This window comes from Chiloscyllium plagiosum, chromosome 34 (assembly GCF_004010195.1).
Source record: "Chiloscyllium plagiosum isolate BGI_BamShark_2017 chromosome 34, ASM401019v2, whole genome shotgun sequence".
NCBI classification, from domain to species: domain Eukaryota; kingdom Metazoa; phylum Chordata; class Chondrichthyes; order Orectolobiformes; family Hemiscylliidae; genus Chiloscyllium; species Chiloscyllium plagiosum.
In genome coordinates, this window is record NC_057743.1 from 23448096 (window position 1) to 23470425 (window position 22330).

Below are 22330 nucleotides of genomic sequence, written 5' to 3' on the forward strand. Positions count from 1 at the left end.
CAGTGGAATGAGGTGGGACGAGTGGAGTGGGGGAGGATATGGAAAGAGGAATGGGGAGAAAAAATATGGGCTGAAGGGTTATGAGGGAGGAGGGTGGGATGGGACAGGGAATAGAGCAGATGAGGGTTAATGAGAGATTGGGGAAATAAAGAGAAGGGTTCTGAAGGGAGAATAGGAGGAATGGAATGGAGAGAGATAAGGAGGGAAGGGTGCTGTGGAAGGCCAATGCAAAGACGGGAGAAACGTCGCTTTTTGGGATACAGTGAAGCCCCTTGGTTGGGTGTGGGGGAATGGGGTCAATGGGAGAATGGGGGGGGGGAGGAGAGGGCGGGATTATGAAAGCGAGTTTGAAGGAGAGAAGGATGCGGTTACGAAGAGCTAAATGATTGGGAGAATCCTATGAGTTGGAATTGGGGAGCGTCTTAGCGGCCCACATGGATTAAATGTCGGAGGAATGGGTGCATAAAGAGCCAGGGTGTTCAAACAAAAGTGATCCGGTTCTTCAGAAAATAATATGGAGTTTGTAGCGTCCGAGCGACATTCTGTGGGGTGGGGGGAATCAGGGCTGAAGTCTGTGCCTACCCTCTCCTGAATCTTTATTATGTTTGCTGTTTGGGGTCATTTATTTTCGGGGATGGGTGGAGGTGCTGACGTGGAAAAAGATGGGGGAGGGGAGTGCGGTTCGGGAGGGACTGAGTTGTAGAGTCAGCGGCTCACTGTCTGTGTTGACTGTGAGCCCAGGCTCTGGAATATACTCCGCCTGCCTTCCTCCCATTTCCAATGCACTTGCCAAGATCTTAAACCCCCGATATCCCTGCAACCGCTGGATATTTCTGGAACATTCCCCTCGCTCATAGTCCAATTTTTACTCCAGTCTCATAGATTGTGTTTTCGATTTGAAATTGCACGGTTTGGTGAGAGAAGGCTTCATTCATTTAAGATCTGCTTCTGTACTAAGTAAAATAATTGGCATGTTTTCCCCAACAGTTGATTAATCTGAGATTTGAAGGTCGCTTGCTACCCCCTACCCCACCCATCATCTTAGTTTAGACTACATTTTTAGAATATTTCTTTGCAATAGAGAGAAACGACCCTGCATCGGTCCAGAAAGATCTGACTGCTGGGAAAAAAAAACACTCCTAAAATCCCAGCTTGTGGCTTATATCCTTAGAGGCGATGGCAACCCTAATGAATGTTTAAAACAAAACAGAAATTGCTGGAGAAGCTCGGCAGGTCTGGGAGGATCTGTGGAGAGAAAGCAGAGGTAACGTTTCCAGTCCTGTGACTCTTCTTCAGAACCACCAGGGTCACTTAGTTCTGAGGAAGAGTAACTGGACTCGAAAAGTTAACCCTGCTCTCTCTCCATATATACTGGCAGACCTTCTGAGCTTCTCCAGCAATTTGTTTTTCAGTTATAGAGTCATAGAGAAGTACAGCACGGAAACAGACCCTCTAGTCCAACCCGTCCATGCTGACCAGATACCCCAACCCAATCTAGTTCCACCTGCCAGCACCCAGCCCATATCCCTCCAAACTCTTCCTATTCATATACCCATCCAAATGCCTCTTAAATGTTGCAATTGTACCAGCCTCCACCACTTCCTCTGGCAGCTCATTCTACACTCACACCACCCTCTGCATGAAAACGTTGCCTATTAGGCCTCTTTTATTATCTTTCCCCCTCACCCTAAACCAATGCCCTCTAGTTCTGAATTCCCCCACCCCAGGAAAACACCTTGTCTATTTATCCTATCCATACCCCTCATGATTTTATAAACTTCTGTAATGTCACCCCTCAGCCTCCAACGCTCCAGGGAAAACCCGCTCTAGCCTATTCAACCTCTCCCTATAGCTCAAACGGAACAACCCTGACAACATCCTTGTAAATCTTTTCTCAACTCTTTCAAGTTTCACAACATCTTTCCGATAGGAAGAGGACCAGATCTGCATGCAATATTCCAAAAGTGGCCTAACCAATGTCCTGTACAGCCACCTTTATATCCAAATGGTTAGTTCTCCTTGTATTCCATGCGATCTAACCTTGCTAACCAATCTCCCACGGGAAACCTTGTCAAATGCCTTACTGAAGTCCATGTAGATCACGTCTACCACTCTGCCCTCATCAATCCTCTTTGTTCTTTTATTTATTTTTGTGACTATCTAACTCAACCACTCTTTCAAGTGAATAAAAACCATCTCGATTCTCCCTTTGACCTTCTACCTCTGAAATCTACACCCTTGAGTTATTGATCCCTTAGTAGAAAATGTGCCTTCCTATCCTATTTCTGCCCCTCATCATTTTATACACCTCTATCAGGTCCCCTCTAAACCTTTGCTGCTCCTTGGAAATCAATTCCAGACTATCTTCCTCACAGCTCAGAAAGCTTCATGGGGAATCTCCTATGCACCCTCAGTTATATCCATCATATAATGTGTTGACCTGAAATACTCCATGCAATAACTCTAGTTGTCGACAACCAGCATTTTATACATTCTTGTGTAACTCCTTGCTCTTGTATTTCTGTGCCTTGAGAACAAAAATTGACAGATGGGGTCAGTATTTTAATAGGCTGTTGAGGGTGGGGTGGGATGGCTTCTGATTAATAAGTGACTGTTAATTATTACATAATTTATTTTCTTTTAATTTGATGAAAGATTGGGATCACAATCAATGAGTCATAGATATGTACAGTGCAGAAACAGACCATTCGGTCCAACTTGTCCTTACCTACCAGATATCCCAACCCAATCTAGTCCTATTTGCCAGCACGTGGCCCATTTCTCTCTAAACCCCTCCTCTTCATATACTCATCCAGATGCCTTTTAAATGTTGCAATTTTACCAGCCTCCAACACTTCCTCTGGCAGCTCATTCCATACACGTATGAACCTCTGCATGAAAAAGTTGACCCTTAAGTCTCTTTATATCTTTCCCCTCTCATCCTAAACCTATGCCCTCTAGTCTGGACTCCCCCACCCCAGGGAAACGACTTTGTCTATTTATCCTATCCATGCCCCTCATGATTTTATAAACCTCTATAAGATCACTCCTCAGGCTCCAACACTCCAGTGAAACCGGAACCAGCCTATTCAACTTCTCCCTATAGCTCTAATCCACTAACCCTGGCAACATCCTTGTAAATCTTTTCTGAACCCTTTCAAGTTTCACAACATCCTTCTGATAGGAAGGAAACCAGAATTGAATGCAGTATTCCAAAAGTGACCTAACCAATGTCCTGTACAGCTGCAACATGACCTCCCAACTCCTATACTCAATTCTCTGACCAATAACGGAAAGCATACCAAATGCCTTCTTCACTATCCTATCTACATGCAACTCTACTTTCAAGGAGCTATGAACCTGCACTCCAAGGTCTATTTGTTCAGCAACACTCTCTAGGACCTTACCATTAAGTGTATAAGGAGAAAGTGAGGACTGCAGATGCTGGAGATCAGAGCTGAAAATGTGTTGCTGGAAAAGCGCAGCAGGTCAGGCAGCATCCAGGGAACAGGAGAATCGACGTTTCGGGCATAAGCCCATTCCTGAAGAAGGGCTTATGCCCGAAACGTCGATTCTCCTGTTCCCTGGATGCTGCCTGACCTGCTGCGCTTTTCCAGCAACACATTTTCAGCATTAAGTATGTAAATCCTGCTAAGATTTGCTTTCCAAAATGCTGCACCTACATTTATCTAAATTAAATTCCATCTGCCACTCCTCAGCCCATTGCCCCATCTGATCAAGATCCTGTTGTAATTTGAGATAACCTCCTTCACTGTTCACTACACCTCCAATTTATGGTGTCATTGCAAACTTACTAACTATATCTCCTATGTTCATATCCAAATCATTTATATAAATGACAAAAAGTAGTGGGCCCAGCACCTTGTGGCACTCCACTGGTCATAGGCCTCCATTGTGAAAAACAACCCTCCACCACCACTCTTTGTCTTCTTGAGGCAGTTCCGTGTCCAAATGGCTAAGTTCTCCCTCTATTCCATGATATCTAACCTTGCTAACAAATCTCCCATGAGGAACATTGCCGAACACCTTACTGAAGTCCATATAGATCACATTCACCACTCTGCCCTCATCAATCCTCTTTGTTACTTTTTCAAGTTTGTGAGACATGATTTCCCACACACAAAGCCATGTTGACTATCCCTAATCAGTCCTTGCCTTTCCAAATATGTGTAAATCCTGTCCCTCAGGATTCCCTCCAATAACCTGCCCACCACCGTCAGGCTCACCGGTCTATATTCCTTGGCTTGTCCTCACCACCTTTCTTAAATAATGGTATCACATAAGCCAACCTCCAGAATTCTGGCACCTCACGTGTTACTATCAATGATACAAATATCTCAGTAAGAGACCCAGCAGTCACTTCTCTAGCTTCCCACAGAGTTCTAGGGTACACCTGAGCAGGTCCTGGGGATTTATCCACTTTTATGCATTTTAAGACATCCAGCACTTCCTCGTATATGGACATTTTTCAAGCTGTCACTATCTATTTCCCCACATTCTATATCTCAGAGACTTCCATGCTTGTTGCCAAGTCCATTTCTGCAGCATGAATGGCAAGCCAATCTTGCTCAGAGTGTTGTAAAGTGTTTTTTATCTCTTGAAAGAATTATTCAGTAATGCTGTTGACACCCCATCTCAGAGTGACCTGAGGAGAGTTTGCCAACACATTGCATGATCATTGCAGAATGATGGACCTAGTGAGTCTGTCTTGTTCAGATCATTTCAGAAACAATTGCATTTAATTAAAAATCATAAAACACCAGGTTATAGTCCAGCAGGTTTATTTGGAAGCACTAGCTTTCGGAGCGCTGCTCCTTCATCAGGTGATTGTGGCAAATTGCATTTAACAAAATGATAATTTTAAGAGAGTTGCTGTAGGATATTAATTATGTCGCATGCTGGAAATCAAGCCTTCCTATTCTCAGAGGTGTCCTCAAAGTTAAAGATTTTCAAAAGTATACAGAATTCCTCAATTTATCTTCTTTCGGGCCCAGGTTTATAGAAAACATAGACTATGTTTCTGTACTTAACAAGAATGACTATTTCAAATAAATAAATTCGAATGACAAACAAACAATTACGAACCATCAATTGATTACTCTGCTAGAGTTAAAACTGTAACTTCCCTTATAAATGCCCTGTCTCTAAACACACTTGAATACACATGTGGGAAACAAAATATAGGTGGAATTAAAGAGTGGAGTAGCAGTTCAGTGGCCCCTGTCCACAGGGTTTGCTGAGGTGATTCTTGGCCTGATCAGAGGACTGCTTCTTTATTATCCTTCTCCAGATACTCCCACCTGTTTGCAGGAGGCACAGAGTGGCCGGTTCCCTTTTATACAGGTCTTTGATTTATCAGTTAAGTCTCAGGTTAGGTATCTGGGAGTAGATCACATAGTTGTTGGCAAGCAGAAAACCTTCATCATTGATAACTAGCTACTAGCCCACAGACCAATCAGGTACTTGTTGCCAGGCAAAGCTACTTTCATGCGCACCCCATTGGCTCCAAGCAGCTGTGCAAACAGTACTTACAATAAGTGACAGATACTTTCTTTTTAAAATGCAGCAATTCTTCAATAATCCATGACTTTTAAAACAATTGTTTTCCCACAACCAAAAATACAAAAAAAAAGTAACACTCCCCACTGTATTGAGCTGGTGCCTGAGAGTTAAGGAGGGAATGTATATTTTGTGAATCAATAACTGTAAGTTGGGAATTGATGTGCTTCAGCCACAAACTCTGCTTTTTGTTGTTTCTTTGCAGAAAATCTCTTGGTATTCACTGTCGCCACAAAAGAGACAGATGGCTTCACGCGATTCATGAGATCTGCAAATTTCTTCAATTACACGGTTAAGGTGATATAAGTTGGAGAAAATTATACATAAACTAACACAATATCAATGAGAACAGATCAGCAATTGATATCAGAGACTAATGAAGTTACACTCTAATGCAAAATGCTTCTGTCAAATTAACTCCTGATTGACTGGACTAAAACAATAAGGTTTTTATAAAGTTTCCAATTGCAGTTAACGTTCTCACAACCAAATGATGCTGTCAACCCAGCTGCTTACTCAGTTTTTAAGTTTCTGATTAGTTGGTTCAGTCTGTTGGATCATTCTGAGAGTTGAGGGTGGGAAAAGGATGTGCATGGGATGGTCCATATCATTGTAGATTCAGCAAGTTTGAGGGCAGTGCAAACTACTGGGTGCAAAGTTTAATTATCAGGAAATTTGTTAAACATATTTTACTAATAACTAAATCAGTCAGGTGACTGAAAATATACAGGCACCCTAAGGGGAATAGTTGGCTGATTTGTCATCTTGTGTGTTGGATATGGGTAATGTCAATGTATGATATTACAAAAATCAATTATTGGATCCTCCTTCTTTAACTGAGGTTATGAATATAAAATAAAATTTCAGACATCCCACCTCCTTGACTAGTGATTTGTAACAAATCCAACGCAGAGGGTGGTACGTGTATGGAACGAGCTGCCCAGAGGAAGTGGTGGAGGCTGGTACAATTTCAACATGTTGGCCTGCTCCTAATAAGTAGAATAGATCATTCCCAATTGAGTATTCAAGGGCAGTTTAGCATTGCTCAATCCCATGGGTGTTTAATAGTGAAAATTGTCCCTTTTTGTATTTTGAAGGTGTTGGGTCTGGGTGAGGAGTGGACAGGTGGAGATGTGACAAAATCCTCAGGAGGCGGGCAGAAAGTACGGATTCTGAAGCAAGCCTTGAAATCATATGCCACAGAGAAGGAACTGATCATTCTGTTTGTGGACAGGTACACCCCAGCTGTATGAGACCTCCCTGCATGGGGTTGGGTTGTGAGGTTTTTCTAGATTTGACCAATCTGATCTCTCAGCAGAGTGCAGGAGATCACAGAGTACTATTCTGAAGAAGAATGGAAGAATTTCTCACAATGTCCTAAACAATATTTATCCCTCAACAACATCATTAGAACAAATTAACTGTTCTATATCACTTTGCTGTTAGAAGGAGCTTGTTGCATGCAAATTGGCTGCCAGCATTCTTAAATTACAACAGTGCATGTGCTTCAAAACCTTTTGGAAACATCCTGACATAGTGAGAGGTGCAATTTAAATTCAAGTCCTCCTTTCTGTCACCACCTAATCTTGTAATGTTTTGCAGCTATGACGTAATATTTGCTTCAGGGCCTGACGAATTACTGAAGAAGTTTCATCAGGCAAAGCATAATGTAGTCTTTGCTGCTGAGGGCTTTATTTGGCCCAATCACCATCTTGAAGTCCAGTACCCTCATGTAAGGGAAGGCAAGCGATTCCTCAATTCCGGAGGTGAGTTTCCACGTTTGCGGTGCACAAAGTTCACCTTTTTGAGTGTTACAGGCACAGTGAATGCTTGGATTTATATCTGTGTGTAAAACAGAAAGTACTAGAGAAACTCAATAACATTCAATGAGACAGAAATAGAGTTAACATTAAGTCACACGTGACTGTTCTTACAAATAAAAGTCAAATTGGACTCAAAACATTAACCCACTTTTTCTCTCCACAGATGCTGGCAAATCTGCTGAGTTCCCCCAGCACTTTCTGTTTTTATTTCAAATCTGCAGCTTTCATAGTGCTTTGCTTTTATTTCTATGTAAAGCAGCTTGTGTATAATACTATGTTTCCAGTAAATAACTTGTGATTGTATGAAAGCGTGCACATGAACATGTCTATGTGTATTTGTACATATATTTGTACGGGTGCCTCCATGCATATGTATCTATCTTCAAATAGGTGTTCATGTGGTTGTTTATGTACATCTTTAATTTAGTTCTGTGCTAGTACACTCCAATACCTTGTAATATTTGCTAGAAAAAGGATCAGGATTACAGTGCCTGGATATGATGCAAATTCATAATCCTTTTGGGAAATTTCAGGATTTATTGGCTTTGCTCCAAATATTTATGAACTTGTGGAACCCTGGGATCTGCAGGACAAACATGATGATCAACTCTTTTACACAAAAACATACCTGGATCCAAAGAAGAGGGTAAGGAACTGGAGAGAGCATTGAAGAGTATAGACTTTGGTGGGTAATAGTGGAACACTATGGTAAGGTATTATTCAGTAACATAGGATGGAATCTTCTGTTATGTTGTCTAAGCTTGGTGTCAGGTGAGAAGTGAACATCATTTCCAGTTAGCATGTCAGCACCTCTCAGGTGATTACACCAATCTCAGTTTATTACAGATGAATGTATAAGTAGCTTGGTGAATCTTGTGATAGAGCACAGTGGCTCAGTGGTTGGTGGCACAGTAGCTCAGTGGTTAGTACTGCTGTCTTACAGCACCAGGGACCTGGGTTCAATTCCAGCCCGGGGACTGTCTGTGGGGAGTTTGCACATTCTCTCCTTATTTGTGTGAGTTTCCTCCAGGTGCTCCGGTTTCCTCCCACAATTGAAAGATGTGCAGGTTGGGTGAATTGGCCATGCTGAATTGCCCATAGTGTTCATGGATGTGTAGGTTAGGTGCATTGGTCAGGGGAAATGTAGAGTAATAGGGAGGGGAATGGGTCTGGGCGGGATACTCTTTGGAAAGTGGGTGTGGGCTTGTTGAGCAAAATAACCCCTTTTCACACTGTAGGGAATCTATGATTTCAAAGCAGAAAGGAATCCTTGATGCTGAGTTACCCCTCAGAGTTGAAGGATCTACTGCCTTGTTTAAAGAGCACCTTGACAGCTACCCACCAGGAACATCAGTTATGCCTTTGTAGCACCCCATCATCCAAAACTGTTACCCAGCAATATCACAGGCACAACAGAACATGAACCCATGTTCAGGGATGCCTCACTGCACCATAGCTAGTAGAAGTGCAGGATTCACATGTCCCATCCTCATTTATGCATGAAGTAATAGAATAAATGGCAGGGATCAATCTGTTCACTATTTCCTTTGCTGTTCTCATTTTTTTTCTGCCTTTGACCATACAAAATGCCTTTCATCTCAAATTTCATTGTAGTTCCTGACCTTGCTGACATTTCAATGTCATGAGGCTCCTGAGTCATGGAGTGAACGTGTTGCCCTATGCGCACTTCACATAGAGAGGAGAGGACACTTGAGCCTGGTTCTCAAGCTGTTGGCTCATTGCTACAAGGATTTGCCTTTAGTTAATCCCAGGAACTCTACAGTAACTCCTCCCATCTGCAAATCCCTGCTTTCTATTTTACTGTGCATTATTGATGAGAAACTCTGCCCTGATCTAGAGAAAAGCAAAATGGTCTGCATCACTTTCATTTCTGAAGTTCCACTACACTTTCCTTCATTTCATCTTCCCACCTTCCTTCCTTCCCTTCCTTCCCTCCTTCCTCCCTTCCTCTTCCTCCTTCCTCTCCCTCCCAACCTCTCCCTGAGAGTATAGCCATCATCTTCACCATGCCCATCCATAGAACAACCTACTGCTTTACCTTTAACGACCTCCCTCATGTGACCATCTGCCTCTTTTCTATGAACTGGGAACTCTCAAAGCCCCACTTCGCCCTATCTCTGTCACTGTCCCAGCCACTTCCCAATATCTTCAACTTAATTCTCATGACCCCAACATTGACACAACTGATAGTAGCCCTTAGGCACAGTACCTTTAGTCAACCACCTAAGAAACCACTCCTAACTGTAGCTGCACCATTCACATTCACTATAACCCTTCCCTGGTGGTGAATACCCTACTACATTGCAACAGACATAATTCCTCAATTTGGCCAGGCTCCTTACCCCTTGTCTGTTACACTCCATTCTGCTTTCCTTGGTCATCTTCCACGGCCTGTACAAACTGGGGTACCATCACCCAATCTCAGTCAAGACATGGAATACACAAACACTCCCCAAAAAGGACAAAACCATGGCTAGTTACTCCAATATCCTTGAGATGATGCATTTGACTAGTGCACACGTGTTATACAATAGAAATCTGGAAGTCAAATATTGCTTGCTGATAGAGAAATTAATTGGCAGAGGTAGCCTCTGGCAAGCTAGTATTTTGGTAGGCGTACATGAGATGCAAATGCATGCAAAAAGGCTTCCAGACCTTTGCTGATGTGAAGCTCAACACACCTCTAAAATTCTGCGTACTTAATTGCAAAAGATACCCCGTCCATTGAAATTCTGAATTTTGGCATCCTGCAGAATTAAGATCCCCCCCTCCATGGTCCACACTCCCCACTTCTCGGAACAGCACAAGCTTCTGCCTATTGTGACCAACAAAGTTCTATTTATTCTATTTATTATCTTCCTGTTCACATTTGCCTTCTTTCCTTTTTTTCCCCAGGCAAGTTTGAACATTACTTTGGACCACAAATGTCGGATATTCCAGAATTTGAACGGAGCACTTGGTATGTTAGGGTTGGGATCCTGTATAGGTCTCTGTGTTTCCCACTTTTCTGAATCACAGTCAGGAGTCATGTCACAAAGCATCCAATCAAGAATTCAAGCATAGAGCAGCTATGAAAATATGAGCAAATCGTGAAATAGTGGTAATGTCAGCCGATGAGTAATCCAGAAGCCCAGGCAAATGCTTTGGGAACATGATATAAAATCTCCCTTCTGTCAGCTGGTACAATTTAAATTCAATTAGTTCAATTAAATTCTATTACAGTGAAAATTGGAAGTTAATGCTAATCTTAGTGATGTTGATGATGACTGTCAACATTAATTGTTGTAAAAATCCACCAGGTTCACTAGTGTCTTTAGAAAAAGGAATGTGCCATCCTTACCTGGTCTGGCCAATGTGTGACTGCAGAGCAATGTGGTTGACTCTCTGAAACCACCTAGCAAGTCACTCCATTCAAGTTCAAACAGCCCATTTAAAGATGGGTAACAAATACTGTCTTGCCAGCCATGTCCACATTCCTAAGAAAGAATAAAGAAGAAAAGAACATAATTATACAATTGTCAATTCACCTAATATTCAAAACCAGTTTCGTACAGCAGTGACCTTTGGTTCATAAAGATCATCAGGAGTGTGTGCTTGGGGCATAACCTCCTACCAGTTGTAGTTGTTCAAGATGCTAGAATAAAGGCAAATGTTGTTAGTGAAGTTATGAACCTAGGCAGAGCTGTCCTGGTGCTGGCTACCAACTGAATTCTAGCTGAAGCAGACAATGGAAATTGGAAACTGCCTTTATGCTGAATGCTGAGATTGCAACCATCACTGAACAATGAATATTCCATGTTCTTTCCCGACAGTGTACAGAGAGCTAAAAGCAGAAAACATTGGAAACGTATAGTGGGAAATCTCTCTCCACAGACACAAATTTCTGAATGTTTCCAGAACTTTGTTTTATGTTAGATATGTTGCATGTACAATCTGGTACTTTTTGTCTTAAACTTACATTGATAAACTAACTTCAAGGGAATATAGAATTAAGAGTGAAAGTTCCTTTTATAATAACTGTCAGTATTGAGATTTAATAGTGCTAAACACAATCTGTCATTCGCTGGTCTCTCTCTGATTGCCAGATGAAGTGGTTCTGAAGTTTGAAGATAAACGAGTAAGAGCACGAAACATGGAGTATAATTCATTGCCTGTCATCATCCATGGAAATGGTCCCACAAAGGTAGGTGTGTCTCTGTAGTCATGATCCCAAGTTTATTACAGGGCAGGAATCTCATTCAGATCATCTAGTGAGATTCTAACATCCTACATTGTGATATGCGATTGTTTCTTACATCTCATATCTCACGCCATTTAAGATGGGGATAAAGTTAACATTTTGGCTCAATGAAAGGTATTTGATGTGAAATATTAACTTTACTTCTCTCTCTACATATGTTTCAGAGCATTTTCAGCATTTTCTGTTTTAGTTAGACATCTTATAAAGATGTTAAGCAGGGATGTGGCAGTAAATTGATTCATTTTTCAAAAACCCAGTAGAAGCACGAATGGCCTCCTGCATGCATGTATATGTAATTCTGTATGTGATATTACCTTTACTTTGCCTGTTTATCATTGCTGTCATATTCATTCAAAATGTCCCTTTCCTGCTGTGGCAATTCCTCTCTAACTCTTAGTTACTCATCTGTTACACTACCTTTATTTCTGTCATTTCCTCTGCCAGTCATTCAATCTTTCATTCATTTTCTATCTTTATGCCAGTTCTCCACACTCTTGGTCACTGCCTCAATTTACCTTCAGTGCTTTGGTAATCAAGCCGAGTGATAGTATGACTAGATTAATAATCCAGTGACCCAGGTAATGTTCTGGCGACCAGAGTTTAAATCCAGCAATGGCAGATGATGGATTTGAAATTCAATAGAAATCTGGAATTAAGAGTCTGATGATGACCATGAAACCATTGTCGATTGTCAGGAAAATCCATCTGGTTCACTGATGTCCTTGAGGGAAGGAAACTGCCGTCCTTCCTTGGTCTTGCCTGCATAGAATCATATAGCATAGAAGCAGACTCTTTTGTCCAACCAGTCCATGCTGCCCATTATCCCAAACTAAATTAGTCCCACCTGCCATGTGACTCCAGACCCACAACAATATGGTTGGGTGTCCTCTGGATAATAGGGGTGGGCAATAAAGCTGGCCTACACAGAGACACCCATATCCTATGAATGAATGAAAAAAAAATCGTCTCCACTAGAAATAATAGAAGTGTAAATGTTTCACTCGTTCACCAAAATGGTGAATGTTTTTCTCTTCCTTACTGTTATCCAGCATAAAAAAGACTGTCAACAGATTTCTTCAATAAACTGAAAAATAATTGTTTATTATAAACGAATTTCGACTTCACTTTGATGAGAATAGTCTTAGACTTAGGACTTTCAACAGAAATAACAATTCAGTTTCAGAGTTTAAGAGGAGGTGAAGCATATTTGTTTCTGGAAATTTATCAGGTTCCTATAAGATATTTCACTGAGAGAGGTTTACGCAGTTATCCTGCTGTAAGGTTTCTTCTTTTTCAGGTGAAGGAGAGATTTTTTTTGCTGCCAACCTTTTGGAGGTTTGTCATTTCAACTGTCGCTCCAACCTGTGCACTAAAGCAGTAACTTTAGTTCAAATGATGAGCTAGGCAGCCTTCAGCACTTTGCCCCTATCCCTTCCAAACCAAGATTGTCCAGAAATTAAACTGATCCCTTAACTCTCTTCAAAGCTTTGCTTGTCTTCTTTCCCAAAGACATTTGACTTCCAATAAAACAGCAGATGGCTAATAGCAAGCATTAAAATTTGACTCGTAATTACTGCTGAACACAACACTCAGAAATTACATGTTTCTTCAAAATCTTTTCAAACCAGAGTCCAACAGTTTCATATTCCAGTTCCACATAATCCTTAAATATAATTATGTATTCCCTGTCCTTGTTTTCTTGCTCACGTGCTCTGACGATGTCACATTTTCACTCTCTTGTTCATTAACAAAATCTGTCTCTACCTGTCTCACTTTCATTGATTCTGTTTCTAGTCCCTCTCTTTAAACATGCTTCCTCTACCTCTTCCTCCCGCTCACTGGCACATGTAGGAAAAAGAATATGCCATTCAGCTTATCAAGCCTGCCCCACCATTCAAAACAATCACAGCTGAACACTCTAATGCCTTTTACTTATCCTATTTCCACAAGTAAAGACAAGCCAGGGAACTATAGACCAGTGAGCCTGACCTCGCTGGTGGGCAAGTTGTTGGAGGGAATCCTGAGGGACAGGATGTACATGTATTTGGAAAGGCAAGGACTGATTCGGGATAGTCAACATGGCTTTGTGAATGGGAAATCATATCTCACAAACTTGATTGAGTTTTTTGAGGAAGTAACAAAGAAGATTGATGAGGGCAGAGAAGTAGATGTGATCTATATGAACTTCAGTAAGGCGTTCGACAAGGTTCCCCATGGGAGACTGATTAGCAAGGTTAGATCTCGTGGAATACACAGAGAACTAGTCATTTGGATACAGAACTGGCTCAAGGGTAGAAGACAGAGGGTAGTAGTGGAGGGTTGTTTTTCAGACTGGAGGCCTGTGACCAGTGGAGTGCCACAAGGATCGGTGCTGGGCCCTCTATTTTTTGTCATTTACATAAATGATTTGGATACGAGCATAAGAGGTACAGTTAGTAAGTTTGCAGATGACACCAAAATTGGAGGTGTAGTGGACAGCGAAGAGGGTTACCTCAGATTACAACAGGATTGGACCAGATGGGCCAATGGGCTGAGAAGTGGCAAATGGAGTTTAATTCAGATAAATGCGAGGTGCTGCATTTTGGGAAAGCAAATCTTAGCAGGACTTATACACTTAATGGTAAGGACCTAGGGAGTGTTGCTGAAGATTCATAGCTCCTTGAAAGTGGAGTCGCAGGTAGATAGGATAGTGAAGAAGGCGTTTGGTATATTTTCCTTTATTGGTCAGAGTATTAAGTACAGGCGTTGGGAGGGCATGTTGTGGCTGTACAGGATGTTGGTTAGGCCACTGTTGGAATATTGCGTGCAATTCTGGCCTCCTTCCTATCAGAAAGATGTTGTGAAATTTGAAAGGGTTCAGAGAAGATTTACAAGGATGTTGCCAGGGTTGGAGGATCTGAGCTACAGGGGGAGGCTGAACAGGCTGGGGCTGTTTTCTCTAGAGCATCGGAGGCTGAGGGGTGACCTTATAGAGGTTTACAAAATTATGAGGGGCATGGATAGGATAAATAGACAAAGTCTTTTCCCTGGAGTCGGGGAGTCCAGAACTAGAGGGCATAGGTTTAGGGTGAGAGGGGAAAGATATAAAAGAGATCTAAGGGGCAACATTTTCTCGCAGAGGGTGGTACTTACATGGAATGAACTGCCAGAGGATGTGGTGGAGGTTGGTACAATTGCAACATTTAAGAGACATTTGGATGGGTATATGAATAGGAAGGGTTTGGAGGGATATGGGCCTGGTGCTAGCAGGTGGGACTAGATTGGGTTGGCATATCTGGTCGGCATGGACAGGTTGGACCAAAGGGTCTGTTTCCATGCTGTACATCTATATGACTCTATGACTCTAACTCCTTGTGCCACTCGTAATCACAAACCTTAAAATTGCAACTTTAACATACTCAAAGACTGAGCCTCCACAGCCCCCTAGGATAGAGAATTCCAAAGGTTCATCTTGTGCCTCAGTGTCATGTCCCTTGTTTTTAAATTGTGTCACCTGCTTCTAGACTCTCAACCAGAGGATACGTTTCCTGTTTCTATCAAATTATTCTAACTATTTGACTTCTTCACTTTAAAGTTGCAGCTTAATTATATGGGGAACTACATTCCAAAGGTCTGGACCTTTGAAACTGGCTGCACAGAATGTGATAAAGACACAATAAGTTTGGCAGAAAAGACGGTGAGTGACTCTGGTCCCTTTTTCTTTGTTTGATACCAGCTTAAAAAGCTGGAACAGGCAGTATGTCCTTCTTCCCATAAGTTATACTTGAGCCTGAGCCTTATAGTACTATGTTTACAGGTGCAGTATGACTTGCAGTATCAATGCTCCTAGACCCGGTGACTTGAGCTGATAAACTTGAGATCTCCCCACGTACCCCAGCTATGAGATATATCTGAGAATGAATTGCGTTCTTAAATCTGAAGTTGTGATTCATTGATCACTTTGCAAACTAGGGAGTGATTTTGTTTCTCTCATATTTAGGACAGTGAATTACCTACTGTGTTCATTGGAATCTTCATTGAGCAGCCAACACCATTTGTCGAGAATTTCTTTGAGCGTTTAGTGAATTTGAATTATCCAAAGAAGCAACTCCGAATATTCATCCACAACACAGTGAGTATCAATTCTGCTATCTATTATTTAGTTTGCTGTTAGAACCATTGCCTTGCTGAACAGTTGGGAAAATTCTCAATTATTCCTTTGTTTAGTCAATGGTTCCTAAAAAGAACTCTTGATATATTGAGTGATATGTTATCAGATTAGTGCCAGTGCTAAAGAAAGTTCAGTACAGAGGATGAAATGGAAGTGATTTGGTAAAGTTATACTTAGAGATTCCTTCTTTCTCTATGTTAACAGCAAACCCATCATGAGCAGCATGTGTGGCAGTTTGTAGAGCGACATGGGGACAAGTACCAGACTGTGAAAGTAGTTGGACCTGATGAGGAAATTGCCAATGCAGATGCTCGCAACTTGGGGATGTGAGTAACAAAGGGCATTAATTAGAAATGAAATCTCATGTTGTCCACTGACAACATGATCGCACTTTTCCTTTGTTTGGGATTCAAACTACATTTCTGAGACTTCACCACATAATCCATTTTGACACTCCCAAGTGCACTCCGGGAATGCAGTGAAGATACAATGAGTTCCTATCAACCCTCTCAAGGAAACATAAAAGATCCTACAATGCTGCTTTGAAGATCAAAGAACTTCTCCAGTAGACTGTGCCGATATTTATCCCTTACCCGGTTGGCAGAATTTTCCCATATTGGGAGTGGTGTGTTGAGTAGCAACTAACATACCATCATCATGATTGCGATAACTCAACCCATTCAGCTCATGGCAACCTGGGTCACTAGAGCTGTCAGACCTTGCCAGTCGAGACCTTAGGAGATTCAAAGGTGAGGAAGTTGTCACTTTTAATTCCTGGTCATGTGGTGGGGTTCACAGGGTCAGGTGGGTTCAGAGAGGTTAGAGGCAAGGGCATGGGTATGGCTTTCAAAGGCTACTTCTTGTCCTCACCATTCATGCCTCTGATCGCCTTCAGATTGAAGCATTTAGAGGCCTCCACTGCAATCTGTTGGATGTGTCCCGATGGCGTCCCTGTCAGGAAATTAAGCCTTTTTCTTGCCTTTCAGGGAGGCAGGCAATCAGGGACGTGACAGGTCAAGGCTATTAATCGATGACTTTAGGATTGTAATTGCTGTCCTCATTTGACCGTCTTACCCAACACTTAATTGCTGAGTGGTATTGAGTTTCTATCTAGGTCAAGTTGCCCCATTATTTCCTTTTTGCATCATCTCTTTTACCATCTTCAGAGCAGGGAAAATTATGCTCAAGGTCACTTAAACACATAAGTTGACCGTTATTACATTGCTGTTTCTGAGACCATGCCATGTACAAATTGGCTGTTGTTTCCTATATTAGAAAAATGATTATGTATCTAAAAGCACTTAATTGATTGTAAAATGTTTTGTTCTATCTTGAAATAATGAAAAGTGCTTAGATGTGCAAGTCTTTGTGAAAAAGATTTTGCTCAACTCTGCATAGGGAAGTGAGAATGTGAACCTTTAATTGAAGGTTTTAATTGTCTCTATTACCAATCTCCTTGCATTATATGTTAATGGTTTGTGCAGATGCAAGTAAATGTATTACTCTTTCATCTTGTGTGTACCCTTGCAGATATACGTTAATGTGTCTGTACATTTTTATACCTATGTGCTCAACTGTGATATCTCATGCATTCTTCACACCCTTTTCTCCACAATTTGAGTCCATCCTTTCAGGTGTTTAAGTTCTAAACCATGGAATTATCTCCAGAAATCTTTCTACCTCTCTTTTTTAAGATGCTCCTTAAAACTCTTCATTTTATAAGGCTTTTGTCACCTGTCCTAATATCTCCTTGTTTGGCGCAATGCCAGATTTAATCTGATTATGCTCCTGTGAATTATCATGGAATTTTTTACTACATTAAAGGTGGTATATAAATATAAATTGTTTTTATTGATAGGATCATAAGACATAGGATTTAGGAGCAGGAGTATGTTCTGGTGTATCTATATGTTGTTCTGACTGTGTGTATGAGATTGCTGTTTTCAAAGTTTGCAGTTTAATTCTGTATGATCTTCTGACCACAGTGACCTGTGCCGGCAAGATGTGACATGTGACTATTACTTCAGTGTTGACATTGAAGTTGTGCTGCAGAATCATGACATCCTGAAACTCCTCATTGAACAGAACAGGTCAGAAAAAATACCTGACACACCCACCTCTTTATCTGTTGCTTTTCTGTTGATGTCTGGTTGGGCAGGAAGGGCGAGAGAGGAGATTTGAGGCTATGTTTACTGTCAACACCCCATAAGGTGAGGCAGCAATGGTGCATGCACAGAAACACATCTTTGCAATGTTATGTCACTGCAAAGGAAGGGAAAAGCAGCTGCCAGGAACAAAGATAATGTTGGCTACTTAAATGCACTGCAGAATGTCGCTAAACTCCTAAACGTCAGCTTTCTGACATTAGCATATCAACTAGGTGGAATCATTTCAGTATGGCAGGATGGAAAGTCCCCAGAGTTCTATTGTAAGTAGAGGATTATAGTAGGAAGAAGTGTAATCAAATGAAATCAGACAAAGCAGAATGAGGTTAGGAATTCTCCAGTAAGGACGAAATGGGAGAAGAGAGTGTTCATATTTCTTCGAAAAATGTGTTCAGAACCACACACTAGTGAACCTGAGGCTGTTGTTCATCCACAGATTTCATGACACATTCGCAAATCAGCAACAGAGTTTTATTTATCTGCATGTGCACAGATGACATCATTATTTGCAAATCATCCTCGCAGAGAAAGCATTGGCATAACAGTATGATGTCATCAGTGCAGGTAATGCCAGCTATCTTTGCCAGCAATTTCAGAGCTTGGCAGCACACACACAATGTGTTAAATTACATAAAACAAGCAGATTGAACAGCCTGGTTCATGCTCCTCCATTTAATGGAACTAAGAAAGGCCTGTGGCAAATGACCAAAACTCCAGTTTATCATACTCAAAACAGTAAATGTAAAGCAAAATAAACCCTCAGCTCATGATATCTTTGGTCCCTTGTACATGATCATATCAGCACCAAATTTATCAACTAGACCAACCATATTGAATGAAGAAGAGTTTGCCTTATTGCAATATTTAAATGTTCTTCCCCATTTATCTGAGCTTAATGTCCCCTCTAGATTGCTAGGCCAACAATCTCCTGCATCTAAGAGATCTGCACTGCATCAAGCCTTGTCCAACTCTGCCCAATGTGACTGCTGAACAGAAAGGTATTGAATGACTCAGTTCATCATAGTTGCATCTCAAAAACACAGAGGCAGCAGACAAAACTAGCACAAGTCTACAGAAAGCCCCTGGAAAATAGGGGCAACCAACAGCAGAGAAGTTACCTCCATGCATCAGAATCCCTGAGGAGCTTTTTCACTCATGATGACTGGTTCTCACCTTTGCTGCTGGTAAGCAGGAGAGAGGCAGCCTGTGACTACAGCAGCATAGAGAAGGTGAATAGCAGCACTGAGCAAGACTGGATAAAGTGCTGCTGGCCATTACAGATGGCATAAGTTTGGGTCAGAGAGGCTAGCGAGGCTGCAGCCTCTGTACGAAGTGAAGGGGGAAGGGAGACTGGTGAGAGTGAAGGTCTTGGGCAGGGGAGCAGTGAATGAAGCTACAAGTGGGGACAGGGGCTACAAAGGGCAGCAAAGGACTAAAAGTGGAAAGAAGCTGGCTAGCGAGGCTGCAGTACGAAGTGAAGGGGGAAGGGAGACTGGTGAGAGTGAAGGTCTTGGGCAGGGGAGCAGGGAATGAAGCTACAAATGGGGACAGGGGCTACAAAGGGCAGCAAAGGACTAAAAGTGGAAAGAAGCTGCACTGGGGAAAGGGCAGTTTTAAAATCTTTCAACAAAGGAATACTCAGTGAATTGAGAGTCAGGAAACTTGAGGTAATTAATTCTTTAGAAATGAATGTGAAGTCACTTGAGCTTGCAGACATTCAGGGGTTAGCTACTCTATTAGACAAAAATGTGATGGGCGCTCTCTGTGTTAATTGGATTATTTAATACTGAACAGTATTATTTCATAAAGATTTTCATTTGAGTATTATCAAATCTCAAACTCTTGTGAACAACCTTGTTGATTAATTTTAATTATTTCTATGATCCAGAGAAAGGGCACTGATGAGAAGCCTTTAAAAATAATATTAATGGTAAGTGTTCTATTGTGTCACATTGCATCAGGGATTGACATTAATTGTTATAACCTAGGCTATGATAAACTAGATAAAAAAGGTAAGAATTTGATTTAAGTGTAGAATTGGAACTCAGAGCCACATTCCTTTGGACATGGAAGCTTACTTATAACAGCATTGAAGATTGCAATTCTTTGACTTTAGAAATGGCTCTAGTCTTATAATAAATGTCATCAATTACCTTGATCTTTGTAGACCAATACTGGCACCACTGATCAGTCGCCACAAGAAGCTGTGGTCTAACTTCTGGGGGGCACTTGATGTTGATGGATATTACGCCCGATCAGAGGATTATGTGGATATTGTTCAGCAACGCAGAGTGTGAGTATCAATTTTAAAAACCTTTTGAACTTTCATTCTTGTGTTATGATATTGTCAATTAACTCCCAAATAGGCAAAAATACCTAAATGTATTGAGAAGCCCTGTATCAAATCTCCAAATGAGTCATTGTCCATCCGACAGGGGGTGGCATGGTGGCTCACTGCTGCCTCACAGTGCCAGGGACCGGGTTCGATTCTCTCCTCAGGTGACTGTCTGTTTGCACATTCTCCCCATGTCTGCATGGGTTTCCTCTGGGTGCTCTTCCTCCCACAATCCAAAGATGTGCAGGTCAGGTGAATTGGCCATGCTAAATTGTCCATAGTGTTTAGGGTAAATGTAGGGAAGGTCAGTGTGCACTTGTTGGTCCGAAGGGCCTGTTTCCCTACTGTAGTTAATCTAATCATTGCAATAGTGACTAGATGCTTAGGAAATGCCGGTGTTGGACTAGGGTGTACAAAGTTAAAAAACACACAACACCAGGTTATAGTCCAACAGGTTTAATTGGAAGCTCCGAAAGCTAGTGTGCTTCCAATTAAACCTGTTGGACTATAACCTGGTGTTGTGTGATTTTTAACTAGATGCTTAGAGTAGTTATATTTTTGAGTAGCATTTTACTCTCGCTGAGTTGAAAAACGGCAAGGGCTATGATCTATTGCACATGTTGCCACACAAACTCTGACATGACAAGCTGAACACATGCGTTTTGCAAACTCGTTGCAAGTGTAGAAGAATTCCAGCATGAGTTTTCTTTTGGAGCTTGTTGTGAACAAAATTGTTGGTGCGTTGCTGATTATTTCTAGATCAGTGGGCAACTTGCCTTGTGGAACCATTACAAATTCCCTTTCCTTTGGACCACTATGGATAGGTTGGTTCTGCTCAGGATTCACTCCACATTGGATCATGCTAGCTGAATTTAGATGAAATCCAAATTCATTCCCATTTAGATCTTCATAACAGGATTGGATCCACTGGCTCATTCTCACTGGATTATATCAGCTGGATTTAGATTCACTTTAAATTTGCTTCTCATTGAGTCATTAAGCTGATGGTGAAAGATTCTCTTTCTGTGATTCTGGACTGGATTTAAATCCATGTTTCAGATAATCATTGGATTTCATCACCAAGGTAAAACCTTGAAACTCCTTCCCTCACAATACTGTGGGTGTACCAACAGCACATGAGTGCAGCTGTTTAAGAATGTGGTTCGCCACTGCTTTCTCCTAATAAATATTGGCCTTGTGAGTGACAGCCACAGATCATGAATTATAAAATGGACTGACCTGCAGATGATGGTTCCTCTGATACTTGGCAGTGAGGAAATGGAAATGTTTCCCAGCGGGACAATGTGGATACAATTTGCAGCACAATTATCTGTGAAAGAGGCTCCAAGTAGGCTGAAGGGCAGCCAATAGGTGCTGTCATTGGAAATTGACATTCATAGTTCCCAGAAAGGGCAGTGATCTGAATAATTTGCCAAAGATTTAAATTGTTTACTGGTATTAATGTGCTCTATTTCTGTGCAGTGGCCTCTGGAATGTTCCATACATCTCCAGCATATACCTGATCCAAGGCACTTTGCTTCAATCAGTCCTGACTGAGAAAGATCTCTACCATGCTGGCAGCCTGGATACAGACATGGCTTTCTGTCATAATATCAGGGAACAGGTGAGTGTATTGTTTCCCAGGAAGTGAGCAGCTTGCCAGAGTATCTTCCTCCAAGATTATGCATTGGAAATGGAGCTTCTTGGCAGGAATTAAAAGTTTTGATCCCCCCGAATATCAAGATTAATCTGTGCTTTTTTTTTGCTGTAGGGAATTTTCATGTACATCACCAACAGGCATGAATTTGGACGCATTCTCTCCGTTGCAAATTATCATACTGATCACCTGCATAATGACCTTTGGCAGATCTCTGAAAACCCACAGGTACACCATCAAGGCGAATAGTGGAGGAGGTGGGAATCAGACCTCTAAACCTGAGATAGAGTAATGGGACAGAACTAGTTTGTTTTGTGTGGTGCACCATGTTGTGTGGGACTGAACCAAAAGTTTTAGGA

General features: G+C 41.6%; 1 protein-coding gene across 4 annotated transcripts in view; it reads left to right on the forward strand.

The window, feature by feature from the left end:
- plod1a (procollagen-lysine, 2-oxoglutarate 5-dioxygenase 1a) overlaps window positions 1-22330 on the forward strand; it is a 30310-nt gene that overhangs the window by 1292 nt on the left and 6688 nt on the right. For all 4 annotated transcript variants that reach the window (XM_043675897.1, XM_043675894.1, XM_043675896.1 and 1 more), the window contains exons 2-14: window positions 5786-5877; window positions 6678-6814; window positions 7183-7346; window positions 7937-8049; window positions 10320-10383; window positions 11510-11607; window positions 15239-15340; window positions 15644-15775; window positions 16019-16140; window positions 17800-17904; window positions 20147-20272; window positions 21797-21938; window positions 22086-22199. In XM_043675897.1, coding sequence (XP_043531832.1) covers window positions 5842-5877; window positions 6678-6814; window positions 7183-7346; window positions 7937-8049; window positions 10320-10383; window positions 11510-11607; window positions 15239-15340; window positions 15644-15775; window positions 16019-16140; window positions 17800-17904; window positions 20147-20272; window positions 21797-21938; window positions 22086-22199 — 1455 coding nt within the window. In that variant the 5' untranslated portion in view covers window positions 5786-5841. The remainder of the gene's footprint in view (window positions 1-5785; window positions 5878-6677; window positions 6815-7182; window positions 7347-7936; window positions 8050-10319; window positions 10384-11509; window positions 11608-15238; window positions 15341-15643; window positions 15776-16018; window positions 16141-17799; window positions 17905-20146; window positions 20273-21796; window positions 21939-22085; window positions 22200-22330) is intronic.